The sequence below is a fragment of the Sugiyamaella lignohabitans genome, chromosome D (genome assembly GCF_001640025.1).
Source record: "Sugiyamaella lignohabitans strain CBS 10342 chromosome D, complete sequence".
In the NCBI taxonomy this organism is placed as follows: Eukaryota; Fungi; Ascomycota; class Dipodascomycetes; order Dipodascales; family Trichomonascaceae; genus Sugiyamaella; species Sugiyamaella lignohabitans.
This window is the reverse complement of record NC_031673.1, coordinates 1,501,565-1,515,536: the sequence shown is the minus strand read 5'-3', so window position 1 is coordinate 1,515,536 and position 13,972 is coordinate 1,501,565. Positions and strand designations below refer to the sequence as shown.

The following is a 13,972-nucleotide window of genomic DNA, read 5'->3' as shown; positions in this document are numbered from 1 at the left end:
TGTGGTTATTGTGACATCAGAATGAGCATCTGATTGAACTTTCACAGGCTTTGACCTACTGGTTTGAATTCTCCACTCTCCCTGAACCACACTACGAACCCATTTCCAGGATACCTCACTACTACGACACCCCCACGCCCGACTCGAGCGTAGCGAGAGGAGCTACCAGGGTCTGGGGCGGAGCCCCAGCCGCCGGAGGCAGACCCAACAGAGAAACTAACCCGTGTAGAACGACGTATGTCGACGAATAGTGCCGGCTCGAACACGAGCTCGCCGGAGATGAAATATGTGACGTCGGTGGAGTCGCTCGCGTCGCTGGATGGGGATCCAGATAAGATTTCGGTGCTGGATCTGCTGGATTCGTATTCGGTGGCGGCTAATTTCACCAAGAAAATCAACAACAAAATGCGCAAGAAGGGCGAAGAGTTTAAAGATATGGCGCTAAGACAGCGATCACGAGTGATTCGTGGCAGGGAAGGCGATATTGATAAACTGAAGTCCCAGGTCCTGAAACAGGTTGGCAAACTAGAGACCAAGTTTAATAACGAGACGTTTGTCACAGCCACTGAGAAACTGACGTTCTCACTGGGTCTGCTCAACATCTTTTTCTTGGGTTATATCATGGGCAGCCATCCCGAATGGTTCCACAGTGTATACAGTTTAGAACTGTGTTTCCTGTGGCCTATTCGAATCTACTCGTTCAGGAAGAAAGAGTACCAGTACTATCTGGCGGATCTGTGCTATTTCGCCAACTTCCTGACTATTTTATTTATTTGGCTGTTCCCATATTCGGAGAGACTGTTTATCTGCTGTTTCTCGCTGTCGTTTGGTACACTATCGTTTGCAGTCATCACCTGGCGCAACTCACTGGTATTACATTCTCTGGAGAAGACCACCAGTACGTTTATCCATGTTCTTCCACCCGTGGTTTTCCATACGATAAACCATCGACTGGACTACGAATACAAAGCCACCAGGTTCCCAGGAGCGGTTAAACTGTTGAAATGGGAGTTTGTACAGGGCCTGACATGGACGTCAACGGCTTATTTCGTGTGGCAGATTTTGTATCATTACTTTATCACCGTTCGTCGGTCCGAGAAGATTAAAGCCGGACGAGTGACGAGTTTCGAGTTTCTTCGTAAATCGTACTCCAAAACGCGGCTCGGGAAGTTTGTCAATGGACTACCTGGCCATTTCCCCATTGTAGCATTCACGGTCATCCAGTTCGGATACCAGCTGTCGACGATGCTACTGTGTCCCATCTGGTACGCCAGCGAGCCTCTATCAGCCATGTTCCTAACAGTCATTTTCCTGACTGCCTCGTACAACGGAGCCACCTACTACATCGACATCTTCGGCAAACGGTTCCAGAAAGAGCTCCTCAAACTGCAAAACGAGGTCGCCAACTTCCACGAATCCTCTAACAAACCAACAGCGTCTCTCCCCGCCAGCACTAGCACCAGCGGCCTGCCCACCCCGGAACTCAGGCCCACTGAACCGGTCATCATCAACTAATTTTTCAATTATTACTTGTTTTACATGCGGATGGGGGTGTGCCTCCGGCGGCTGGGGCTCCGCCCCAGACCCTGGTTGCTCCTCTCGCTTCGCTCGAGTCGAGCGTGGGGAGTCTCCAGATCGTAGTTTCCCCCGAAGTGCCCCCCTCCCGACGCCCGACTCGAGCGAAGCTAGAGGAGCAACCAGGGTCTGGGGCGGAGCCCCAGCCGCCGGAGGCATACACCCCCCAGAACTAGAAGCAGTTAAATAGGATCTCGGTATTAAATATAGAGTACGTTTAGTTCATTTTGGCCACGAGCTGGTTGATGAAGTCTTCTCTGTTGCCGACAGCACCGCCTTCAATGAAGTGCTTGAACTTGCGGCGGACTCCCCAGCCGCCGGAGGGGTTCGACAGCTTGAAAGGCCACAGGAAGTTCGACACTTGCTTGAAGTGAGGGCCGACGGTGTAGATTTCGTGGACAAGGTCTTCAATAGAGACGATTCCGTAAGAAGAGAGCGACTGCTCGATGATCGAGTTGTCGGAAAGTGCGATTCTTTGCTTGTTGACCTTGCCGTAACCACGCTTGTAAATGAGCTTGCGCACCGTCGACTCACTGGGGTATCCGTAGGCAATATATGGCTCGGCAATACGCAGAAGCTCGGCAGTGGCTTTGGTAAGTCTCACGAAAACACCATTGTTGATCTGATGAAGTCTCAAAAGTTGCAAAACCTTACGGGGCTTAGGAGCAATCTTGTTGATACCCTTGATACGAACAACAAATACAAGCTTGGGCTCAGCTGGAACGTAGATCGAGCCAGTGGCCTTGGCTTGGCGCTTCTCGTCAATAATAGCACGAGCAGCAGCAGTGTATTCACTGTGGTACTTCTGGTTTCTCTCGAAAATAACCTTGCGGGCTTCACGTCTCTCCTATACTCGTTAGTACAAATTTACTCTAAGATATAAATCTTTAGATTGCACACCTCCAAAGCACAAAGTCGTCTCGGTTGTATTTATATCAGTCCCGAAAGATGGTTAACTGACGACAGCACAGCCGTAGCTAGTCGATAGAATGGGGTTATCATCACCAAATATGAACATGAAACGAATGGAAATGGAGTGTGCAACCTAGAAAACTAGACAGTCTGTCTACTGAAATCAAAATTATGAAAACATACCTTCTTGTGTTGAGCTTGAGCAGCAGCCTTATCCTTGGCAGCAGCCTCTTGAGTGGCACGCTTCTTGAGCAATGACTCGGGAACGAAGACTTGTTCGTGACTGGGAGTGGTACTGTTTTATGATTAGTATGAGGACAAGACAAAGAGGTTACCAGACAGTTTCTGTGTATCAACCACTAAACCAATTTCTGTGCCGCTTGCTGTGATTTTCAGTTGACCCCACTGTTACTCGCTCTTGATCACAGACCAAAAGTAAAAAAACAGAGTTGCCAACTTCATTCAAACAAACAAGCTGACACAAGTGGATCTCTAGTTGAAGTAAGTTTCTGAGACTGGTTACCGGTTACCAGACCCAAAAACAAATTTCAAATGTAGACCCATCAAGCAAAGCACACAGCTGGTTTAATGCTTAATACACAGGCACTGAGTCTAGCAAGTCCTCAGGCCACCTCTCTGTACAAAGACAGACTGTTACCAGATCCTTCAAAATGGATCCCTTGATGATTTTGATTCAAAAAGTCCTGTCAGACCTTGAGAACAACACCTTACAAGATGTAAGAGATAAGAGCATTGTAGCGACACGTTTCACTGGCAAAAAAGTGTTTCCACTTCTCTGTGGGTGTCATGTGAAAACCAGAGCAGCAATCCAACCCCACTACAAAATAATAGTAGTAGTACAGGTATTGCAGCACTCTCGTCACTTTCCACACAAACATACTGGCAAGATATACAAATACCATACACCAGATGTTGTATAGTCAGTTGTATAGTCACATCACACGTCAGACGGGTCACCATACGGACCCATCCCAGGTGGTCTGCTACGACAAATGCGTTTATGATTTTAAAGAAAAAAGACGTGCGTCTTTAATCTCAAGACTCTCGAAACGAGAAGAAAGGGCTGGGTTTTTGATATTCGCCAGCGACTGAAAAAAAAATTATCAGCGAAGTGAATATATACAGAATCTGGGTATCAACTGCGAATCCCTGACAGACAGAATGGATATCGCCACATGGCTTCTTCAGGCACACACTCTCGGTGCCGAGGGTATCAGCTTACGTTTTAGCCATTTTTTTTCTTATTTATCTGTGTTGTTGATGTTTCTACTAACAAACTGTAAAAGACCAGATCAAAAAGAACAAAATTTTTCACTTTTATACTCGTGCATGCAGAGTCGTCATCGCTCGCGGGGTGGGTTACCCTGGCGCGGCTGCCTCCGGCGGCTGGGGCTCCGCCCCAGACCCTGGCTGCTCCTCTCGCTTCGCTCGAGTCGGGCGTGGGGTCCCACGGTCACAAAAAACGTATCTGGACAGGCCCCACGCCCGACTCGAGCGAAGCGAGAGGAGCAGCCAGGGTCTGGGGCGGAGCCCCAGCCGCCGGAGGCAGACCCCCTCCTCCATGAACAGCCGGGTAACAGGAGAGGTATGTACAGATCGGTGGCGCCGCACAGGGTTTTTGCGTGATAGCAGGGGAGTGGAATCTCCGTGGGTGGTTGATGTTTTTGATACCGGAACCGAGATCTGATTGTTTGAGATTTGATTTTGACTTTACGACTGTTCCAACGTAAATTTTTTGCGGTTGGAAAAAAAACGTTTATTAAGAGAGATAAATCGGCCTGACTGGTGAGTCGAGTGTTCAAGGGTTTATAATCACCAGCAGAAGCAGCAGCAGCAGCAACAGCAGCTGTAGGAGGATCTTGAAAAAAAAAAACTCCCTACTGCACTGGTGAGACAGGGCTCGTGCAAAAATATTTGCGGCTATTCAGGTACGATTGCCACAGTGATATATCAACAACAAAAAACAATCGCTTGACCTGCCAAAGTTTAAAAAAAGTTGATCAGAAACATACAAGGGTTCTGACGGTTTTGACTAAGAAATTACTAAAACCGGGCTGCTTTCTGTTCACTCGAGCTTATCAGTGGGATTTCGTTTTTAGGGCTTGTTTGCTTCGACACTCTCGCTAGCTATAAAGTAGTACCCTTACCTACTTTGTACCTGACAGTCGAGCTGCTTAATCGACGTCTGTTGCCCAACTTGGTTTATTGAACCAGGGCATTTGTGGTTTCAACTGTTGTTGAATATCGTTACTGTTTGGTTTGTGGAGACAAGCTCGTATTTGATTTTTTGTATCAGGACAGGTTTTCTGGTTCGCTTCCATCCCGACCTTCCGAGTTGTAAGCAGAAGTATCTGTATCAGAAATCGTCAATAGTTTATTAGTCTGCTGTCAGTTTTTTTCTTTGTGTTGATATTGTGCAGTATCTGCCGAGCATTCTATTTATTGACAGCTGCTTCATCTGTCTTTTATTGTTTCATCTGGTCTGTGGTGTTTATTCCCCCAGTTTGTTGAGTTTGTTGAAATCAGAGTTGTATTTCTCGCAGTCAACAATATAGCTGAGTCTTTGTGGTCTGCAGTCTTTTATACAGCTAAGTCTCTAGTTTTTAAGTCATCCATACAGCTAAGTCTCTGGTTTGCAAGTCAATAATCCAGTTACGTCTCTGGTTTGCAATTTACTGTATCCACAGCAGCTACCTGAATTCAAAAACATCCACCATTAGCTGGTGAGGATTCGAAAAAGTGGATACTTCAAACATTCTCCAGCAGCTTGTCAAGCAGCTGGCTTCCAGTGCCCCTGAACTTGCATCCAAACTATCTAATTCCAATCTACCGCTACCTCTTCCTTCGTCTTTTGATTTGGCTCCGTATAACAGGAGCAAACTAGTTTCTCCCAGCTCGTTACTGCTAAACAACGCTGCCAGTCTTCAGGACCAACAACAGCAGCAACAGCAGTCTCACAACTCTTCTCTGGCTCCTCTCAGCAAAACTGCTCTTTCTAAAAGTTTGTTAAACCAGATTAATACCATGGCTGTTCCTAAAAGTGCCGTTGCTTCATCCACCGGTGGTAAAGTTGGCACTGATACCACACCAGCCGCTATTGGCCGTTCTCTTAAAGATAATAGTATTCCAGTTAGTGCACCAGTAGCACCGCTGTCAAAGAGAATCACTAATGGACCAGCGAAATCCAAACGGTCAAATAATGGACAGCCCAAAACAAGACCGTTTGTAGCAAAGCTATGGAGTATGGTCAACGATGAGGGCAACTCGGAGTATATTCATTGGATGCCTGATGGAAAGAGTTTCCAAGTAGTAGGTCGTGAACTGTTTGAAAAGACGGTTTTGCCCAAATACTTTAAACACTCTAATTTCTCGTCATTTGTGCGACAATTAAACATGTACGGATGGCACAAAGTGCAAGACGTTACGTCAGGAGCCATGCAAACCAACGAAGAAAAGTGGCAGTTCCAATCGCCCAATTTCATTCGTGACCGAGAAGATCTTCTTGATAATATTGTCCGTAATAGAGGATCCAAGGGAAGTGACGATGAAGAAGAAGTGGATCTAAACCGCATTTTCGAAGAGTTGAATGTCATCAAAGAGAACCAGGTATCCATCAGCCAGGATTTGTACCGTATTCGTAAAGACAATGAACTGCTATGGACTGAAAACTATCAGAACCAAGAACGACACAAGAAACACGCCGAGACTTTAGACCGGATTCTGCGGTTTCTAGCGTCCATCTACGGTAATCAGGGAAAATTACTGGCTGATATCATGAGTCCTATTAAACAAGGTCAAAGACTGCTGATGCCATCTGGAGGTATGAACCTGTCGTCATCAATTGAACCTATCACCGAAATCGATGCTTCGTCCGCTGGGTCCGGTGCTAAAACTTCCGACACTCCTGGCTCAGTATTATCCCACGACAGACTCATGTCCATCAGTTCTAATTCGGCTGATCCTATTACTGAAATTATCGGGTCTCCTGACAGTGTTGCTGGTAATAATAACAACAGCAACAATAATAACACCAATTCTGGAAGTCAAGTTCCTACACCACAATCACATACAGCTGCCACTTCTACACCCAACACCACAAGCAATCTTGCACCATTAGACCCTAACAGCCTAGCACTGACACCGTATGACAACCTTCTCACTGGAACAAACCCAGCGTTACCACCATCTACACTTGGTACCACTGGTAACAACCCCAGCAACATCACATCATCATCCAATACCCAAACACCCGGGGTTTTCCAAGCACCACTACCACCTCCACCACCACGTCCAGTGTTTCCCGAGCTTACCATGTACAATGATCCTAACAGTCTGAATGCCAACATTGTCAGTTTGGACGACGACGATGCGAATGCCGCTCATGCCAGTGCATTTGCACCTGAACCTGCTCTCTCGGACGACCAACTGATCAAATCAACTCGCGACATTGAAGAGATAGCCCGTCACATCGAGTCTCAAGGCGACTCCATTCAAAACCTGCAAGAGTTACTCCACCGGATCAATCCCAACTACGTCAAAGAGGAGAGTCTGACGCCCGAAGACCTCGCTCCTGTCACCGACAAGTTCGCTGACCAGACAACCCCGGGTCTGGACCCCAACTTCGACGAATTTCTCGTCGATGCCTCGGGCACCCCCAATTTCGACATGACCAACCCCGTCGACGGCGACTTCCACATCGGTTCACCCATCCCATTCGACGTGGCCCCGAGCCCCGCTCCCCCCAACGGCCCCTCCAAAAAGCGCCGCAAGGTCAGCGGCAAGTCCGTCTCCTAATCTCTTATTTTATTATTATTTTATTATCTATTGCTACCCTGTTAATGACTTAGTTATGAATAGACCACCCCCGTCGACCACCACACCACCTGCCTCCGGCGGCTGGGGCTCTGCCCCAGACCCCGTGGCTCCTGCTTCGCAGGAGATTTCGTCGACCGTTGATTGGGACTCGAGAGTCTGAGGTTGCCTCCGGCGGCTGGGGCTCGGCCCCAGACCCCGTGGCTCCTGCTTCGCAGGAGTTTTCGTCGACCGTTGACTGGGACTCGAGGGTCCGGGGTTGCCTCCGGCTGCTGGGGCTCTGCCCCAGACCCCGGTCTGAACGGGTCTGGTCGCTTGCTAATTATTGTTCGAGATTAATAGAGGATTCCTGATCAGTTTGAGTTGTATCTGATATTCTTTTTTTTTTGTTTTAACTTTAGTTTCTTCAATTTGTTTTCCTGCCTCACAAAAGTTGTTCGTGTAAGTTGTTTCCGACCCGTTCGATCCATCTCTCGTGGGTTACGATCACGGGTTGAGAAGTTTGGAAATGGGTTGTTTTGCCTTTAGGTTAAGCGGGTTTCATTTATGATTTCAGATTGGTGTTTTTGGCCAGGACTCTGGTCAGGTTCTACTGGTCTTTTCACATCTCTAGAGTTTTGTCCTAGTGTCCCAAGTTGGTTCATGTCAGTTCAAATATATGAATATCGAGAAGATCAATGTTAATGTGAATGGTCTGGATTGAAATAATTTTTTATAAGAGTTGATTGGCCAGCTGGAATAGGTTGTGATACGATGATGTTATTTTTTGTTGATGTCAACAATGAACTAAATGTTGTGGCTCCCGCTTCGAAGGAGATTTCGTCGACATGAACTGAGATCTGGGACCCCCGACGTCCCGACTCGAGCGGAGCGAGAGGAGCAGCGGGGTCTGGGGCGGAGCCCCAGCCGCCGGAGGCAGGATCAGGTCAAACGAGCGGATATATAAATTAGATAGTGTCGCTTTGGCGACCGATGAGCTTGCGACCGGGGGTGATGCGACAGGCGGCAGTCACCTTAGGGGCACCGTAGACCTCGACACGGGCCAGGTGAGGACAGGACCGGTCGAGGGCCTCGACGATGCGGTCGTCGGTGCTACGAACGAACCCGAGATCAATGGTGGTCAGGTTAGGAGTGCCTTTCAGGGCGGAAAGACCGCGAGAGGTCACGAACTGCAGCGAGTTCAGGTCGAGGTCGACGAGCGTGTCGCGACTGTGGTCCACCAGAGCCTCGATTGCCGAGTCGCCTAGTCCAATACATCTTCTAAAAGACACTTTAACGAGACCAGGGTTGATAGTCCAGTCTGTAAACAGGTCGGCAACTGCCTCGTCGGTGATCTGGTCCAACAAAGTCAGTGAAAGTGTCGTCAGTTCTCCGCAACACGGCCTGATTCCAGCTGTGATAGTTCGGTCGGTCAATGCCGAACACCCGTCAAGAATCAATGTTTTCAGTTGCGAGCCGACTTTATTCAAAATAGCCACAATGGCATCGTCGGTCACAACCGTAAGGTCTTCAGCATCAGGATCTCCTACGGCGACGACGTCAACTGGGTCTTCAGCAACCGGTTGTACTTGTACCTCGGGAGTCTCGTCCATATCACGACCTACTTCTTCTTCTACAGTAACAGGTCGCACGGGGGGAGGTCCAGTGCCGGCCTGACTGTAATCATCGCCTAAATACGACAGTTCAAGATGCTCTAAATGAGCGAGGTCGGCAATTAAGTGTATGGCGGTATTGCCTTTAATATTTGAAAGTCGATGAAAAGTCAGGTGAGTCAAGTTCGGACAGTTAATCACTAGGTTGGCAATGACTTCTTCGTCGATTCTATGAGTCGAGCGGACATGGAACTCCTCGAGTCGAGGCCCGACGGCTTCGAAAAACGTGATCCATGTTTCTTTATTGATCAAAAACGGGCCGTCCAGATAGATCGATTTCAGGTTCGGCAAGTTTGTCGCATAATAAAGAAGATTCTCATTTTTCAACTGGCCACACATTCCTAGAACCAGTTTCTCTAAATGAGGACAGAACGAGGCAATAGACTGTAGCGAGTCATGAGTCAGCGACGAGCAGTCCCAGAGCTCGATGTCTCGTGATAACGGGTCAAGAAACAGTTTCAAAATCACTGGAGTCAGTCGTCGATTACGAGTCATGATCCGCGATATCTTTTGTAAATTAATAGCGCCGATATCTCCAAGAGCCTCGACATCGTCAATATACTTGACAACTGTGGCTATACACTGATCTTGCAGAGACGGAATAGTCAATAAATCTTTCCCATCCAACAAAGCTTCCGCGAGCTTTTTCCGCTGGCGACGAACTGCCAACTGAGCAGCATCGGCAGACTTTTTTTCTTTAGAACTGGCACTACACTTGCGACACAAAACTTTTCCGTCGGCCGTTTGGGTTGTATAAACAGTCACTGTGAACCGACATTTGCACTGAGCACAGTTATCCACACCATCCAACGCCAACTCCTCTTCATTTCGGTCCGTCTGCCGTCTTCTTCGACTTCTCAACCTGCCAGGACCACCAGCTCCACCAGCTCCACCACCTTCAGTATCGACGAAATCTTCGTCATCCTCGTCATCGCTATCACTCTCACCCCGTTTCCTTTTTCTGTTTCTTCTCTTCTCAGCTTCAGCTCGAGCTCGAACTTCATTTTCCAAGTCCTCCTCACGATTCTCAGCCTCCACTCCCTGCTCCTCGCCACGAGCCCCCAGTGCCTCCATAGCCAGTCTCTGCTCCTGGCGCTCCAAATGTCTCGCCCGAATCTCGTTCGCACTAATCCCCTGGCCCCTCAAAAACTCTGTCAAAGCCGAGTTCGGCCCGCGAACCTCTCCTCCCGTTCGACCTCTTCTTCTCGACATTTTTATTTTTTACTCCTACTTCACCCTGCGTTGCCACTTTCTCGAGACACGAAACTCCCGCGAACACTTCCTGCGCCTCTTAATTACCTCTCGCAGCGCGCCGCACTTGCTCGCCGATCAGGGTCCGGGGCCCTGCCTCCGGCGGCTGGGGCTCCGCCCCAGACCCTGGTTGCTCCTGCTTCGCAGGAGACGGCCGGGGGGCCCCCTAGCAACGACTCGAGCACAGCGAGAGGAGCAACCAGGGTCTGGGGCGGAGCCCCAGCCGCCGGAGGCAGATCGCCCGTCCCGGAAGTATGGTATCTAGAAACCGCTGAGGGATAATAAATTATTATATAGCCAGGAGCTGATATAGTGCATTATACATAAAAAGGTGTGTGCGTGAGCCGGCTGGGCCCGTCGAAGGTTAGATTAGTGAGTGTGTGAGTGGGTGGGTGTTTGGCTAATGTACATTTGATATTACGATTGTGGACTGAGAGGTGGGGTGATTAGGAGAGGAGGTTGGATATTTTCAGTTTGGGCTCGCGGATGGCGGGGCTGGCTGGTGGCTCGGTTTTGAGGGGGGGTTCCGTTTTGATGGGTGGGATGGCGGTCGAGGAGGGTGTGGCGGTCATGGAACTGGAAGATTCGTCGTTGGCAGATGAAGCGGATGAGTTCGATGATGGGGCCGAGATGCTGGGTCGATGCGACTGCAAGTGCGATTGCTGTAACAGCGAGTTCACAGATGATACGCTCTGGCGGTGTTCAGTGGGTGCTGTCATTGATGGGAATGATGGCGATGGGGATGCAGACGTATAGCTCGGGTTGAATAATACTCCAGAAGGTTGTGTATTAGGTGGAGACCCTGATGATGTAGTCACTGATGGTAATCCAGGTGTTGATGAGATTGGCTGTCCGCCATTAGTATTGCCAGAAGATCCAAGAGCTGATGGAGCAGACGCTGATCCGGTTGCAATTGTCGAGTTAGGTGCAAGTGTTCCGTTAGCAGCTGCTGCTAATGGCGGTAGAACTGTAGGGTCGGGTAGTTGAGGAACAACATGACTGCTTCTACGAGAACTCGATGTACTGTTCGAGAGTGAATATCGCGACAAACTGTATGCCGAAGGTGCCATAACAGGTTCTTCGGTATCAGAAGCAGATGACAGACCACTAATAGAATTAGCACGACTCGACCGGTGAGTAGACGACGAAGTGGTCGTTGCAGAAAACCGTCTTGAAAATGGAGCCAAGTCGTCGTCTCCAAGATGAGCCCTTCTCCGTTGAAATGGTGAAGCCGACGAACCATGATGGAGAGAACCAGCTCTACGATGAGACCGGACCTTATTTCCAGTTAAGGGACCACCACCTAATGAATTAGGACTACCATTAGCACCATTAGAACTTCCCAGTGAGGAACTGGCGGATCCAGGAGCTCCTGGATCGCTAGCAAGAATAGCCGGAGACTCGTGATGAGGGTCAACTGTCGAGGAAACTGCCACAGTCGACGACTTTCTAAACCCAGAAGAGTCGGAAGTGTATGCCGAATTGAATACTACACCTGATGGCTTTCTACTCGAAGGAATGCCAGACGAGTATTGAGGCGATGCAAAAGGAGAGCTGGTGGTGGGAGTAGTAGTGGTTCCTGGTCGCATTGAAGCAAAAGAATCAGAATAAATATTTGGCAGTGACACCCGATGGCCTATTGAATGGAATGAAGGGTTGCCGAACTGCGGTGGTAATGTATTAGGGCCTGCTGATGATGATGATGGTGGTGGAGGTGGCGGATATGACGAATTATAATATCCTCCTTGAGATGTATTAGAATGAGGTGGTGGTGGTGGAGGCGGAGTATCATGTGAATGATGAGATTGTTGAGGTGGGGGAGGAGGGCCACTACTGGCAAAAGGATTGCCAAATATTGGTGCACCACCGCCATTTGAATGTGGTCCACCAGGTGGTGGAGGAGGTGGTGGGGGGTGAACTTGTGGATGGTGTTGATGATGAGGATGTGGTTGTTGATGTTGATGTTGCTGGTGGTGTTGTTGTTGTTGATGGTGATTATGGCTATCATAACCAGGACTTCCAACCGAATTCTGATCCATTGGCGAAGTGACTTGTAAAGAGGCTCGACGACGACGGTTGGCACCACCATTCCACCAGTTTTTCACAGCATTATCTGACCGACCAGTCAAATGACGGGCAATCTCAGCCCACTTTTTACCATACTGAGCCACCAACTGTTCAATGTACGCACCCTCTTCATCAGTGATTGGCGAGTGGTTTAAACTGGGCTTGAGGTTCTGATGATACCGTTCTCGACATTGTTTGGGAGTCCTGCTTTCTAACATTTGTGAAATACGCACCCAGTTGGACGGGCCGTGTTCGTATATTAAAGACATGAGTCTTTGGTCCTCAGCCGGGGACCACGGTCCCCGACGAGGCGAGCAACTTCGTGATTGTTGAATTGTGACTGTGTGCGAAGCTCAAAAATGAACTTCCGAGACAAAACCAAATCGATAATACAAGTGCGTTGGGCACTAGAAACTCACAACTTTTTTGCTGTTTCGGAGTTTGTAGAAGTTGTGTAATCGTGTAGTTCGTTTGACTGGCTGTATCGATGTGTTGATGTACGAGTGTCGAGTGTCGAATGTCAAATGTCAAATGTCGAATGTCAATGTCGATGTAGCAGTTGTCGAATTTCGATTATACCAAGTAATCTGTTAAACTAAGAGATTCCACTAATTGTGTACGTAACTCTGTAACTGACTGTAACTGACTGTAACTGACTGTAACCGAACTGTAACCGAACTGTGTGTCTGACTGAATAAATATCGATCGAATGCTCTTCTCAAAAAATCATCCACAATCGACCGAAAAGCTAGATAAATAAAAAGATCCAACTCAAACTGGCTTTTGAACTATTGTTACAACGTCGAGATTGACGAGAAATACACCGATTATCCTACGTGATTACAATTATTCCCGTATCGTACCTATAACCAAAAAGGTTGTACCAACAGTAGAAAAAGCGAAACGTGATATTGTAGCAAAATAAATATAGCAATCGAATCGTGTCGAGTTAGAACCACTTTTGTCTCAATCAACAGACGATTATCGAGTTGTCGAAAGAATTTACCGAGATGGCAGATTTTGCACTTGACAAGGCCAGTCGGGCCGATTTAAAGGTAATGAAATATTCGCAAAAAAAACAAAATAAAATGAATCACCGTAACTTTTTCGGCTGTTGATGTAGAAATACAAAATATCAAACAACCAGCTCAATCGATTTTTAAACCTCTTTGCTGTTGACAATCAAGCCAAGTTCGTAAAAATAGCAAAAGTAGGTGAAAAAATTTAGCCTTGGAAGTGGTCTAAGTTCCGATGCGCTTCTTCACGAGTTTATAGCTTAGCTAGGTCTTTATGTCTTTAATCTTGCAACTGACTGCTGCTGCTGCTCCTGCCGCTGCTCCTGCCGCTCCTGCTGGCTACTGCTGCCCCTGCTGCTGGCTGGCTGGCTGGCTGGCTGGGTATACAGGGCTGAAAAAAAAAATAAAAAAAAAAAACAAGCCCGTTTGTCTTGCTTGACCTGCCGGGCTACTGCTGCTGCTGCTGGCGTTTCTTCTTCTGTTCTTTCTGCATTGCTGCTGCTGGCCCTCCTGCCAGTCCTCCTGCCGGTCAGTACTACTACTACTCTCCAGCTACCGTTGGTCGCGCTGCTGCTGCCACCGCTCCTACTGGAAGCTAGTGCCCGCTGGCCGGTGCTTAGCTAGGGTCTCGAGGGTTACTGCACCAAACAAGCACCCCTTCAAATC

At 48.3% G+C, this 13,972-nt stretch overlaps 3 protein-coding genes across 3 annotated transcripts; 1 reads left to right on the top strand and 2 right to left on the bottom strand.

Moving 5' to 3' along the window:
- Positions 1-5,532: 5,532 nt before the first annotated feature.
- On the top strand, positions 5,533-7,302 carry HSF1 (stress-responsive transcription factor HSF1; the record flags this gene model as incomplete). The annotated part of the gene is made up of 1 exon (XM_018882218.1): positions 5,533-7,302. The coding sequence occupies one exon, from the start codon at positions 5,533-5,535 to the stop codon at positions 7,300-7,302; it is 1,770 nt and encodes a 589-aa protein (XP_018736618.1).
- Positions 7,303-8,267: 965 nt separating this feature from the next.
- Positions 8,268-10,184, bottom strand: RAD7 (UV-damaged DNA-binding protein RAD7; the record flags this gene model as incomplete). Its single annotated transcript, XM_018882217.1, has 1 exon — positions 8,268-10,184. The coding sequence occupies one exon, from the start codon at positions 10,182-10,184 to the stop codon at positions 8,268-8,270; it is 1,917 nt and encodes a 638-aa protein (XP_018736617.1).
- A 485-nt stretch (positions 10,185-10,669) lies between these two features.
- Positions 10,670-12,508, bottom strand: AWJ20_5097 (uncharacterized protein; the record flags this gene model as incomplete). Its single annotated transcript, XM_018882216.1, has 1 exon — positions 10,670-12,508. The coding sequence occupies one exon, from the start codon at positions 12,506-12,508 to the stop codon at positions 10,670-10,672; it is 1,839 nt and encodes a 612-aa protein (XP_018736616.1).
- Positions 12,509-13,972: the final 1,464 nt, after the last annotated feature.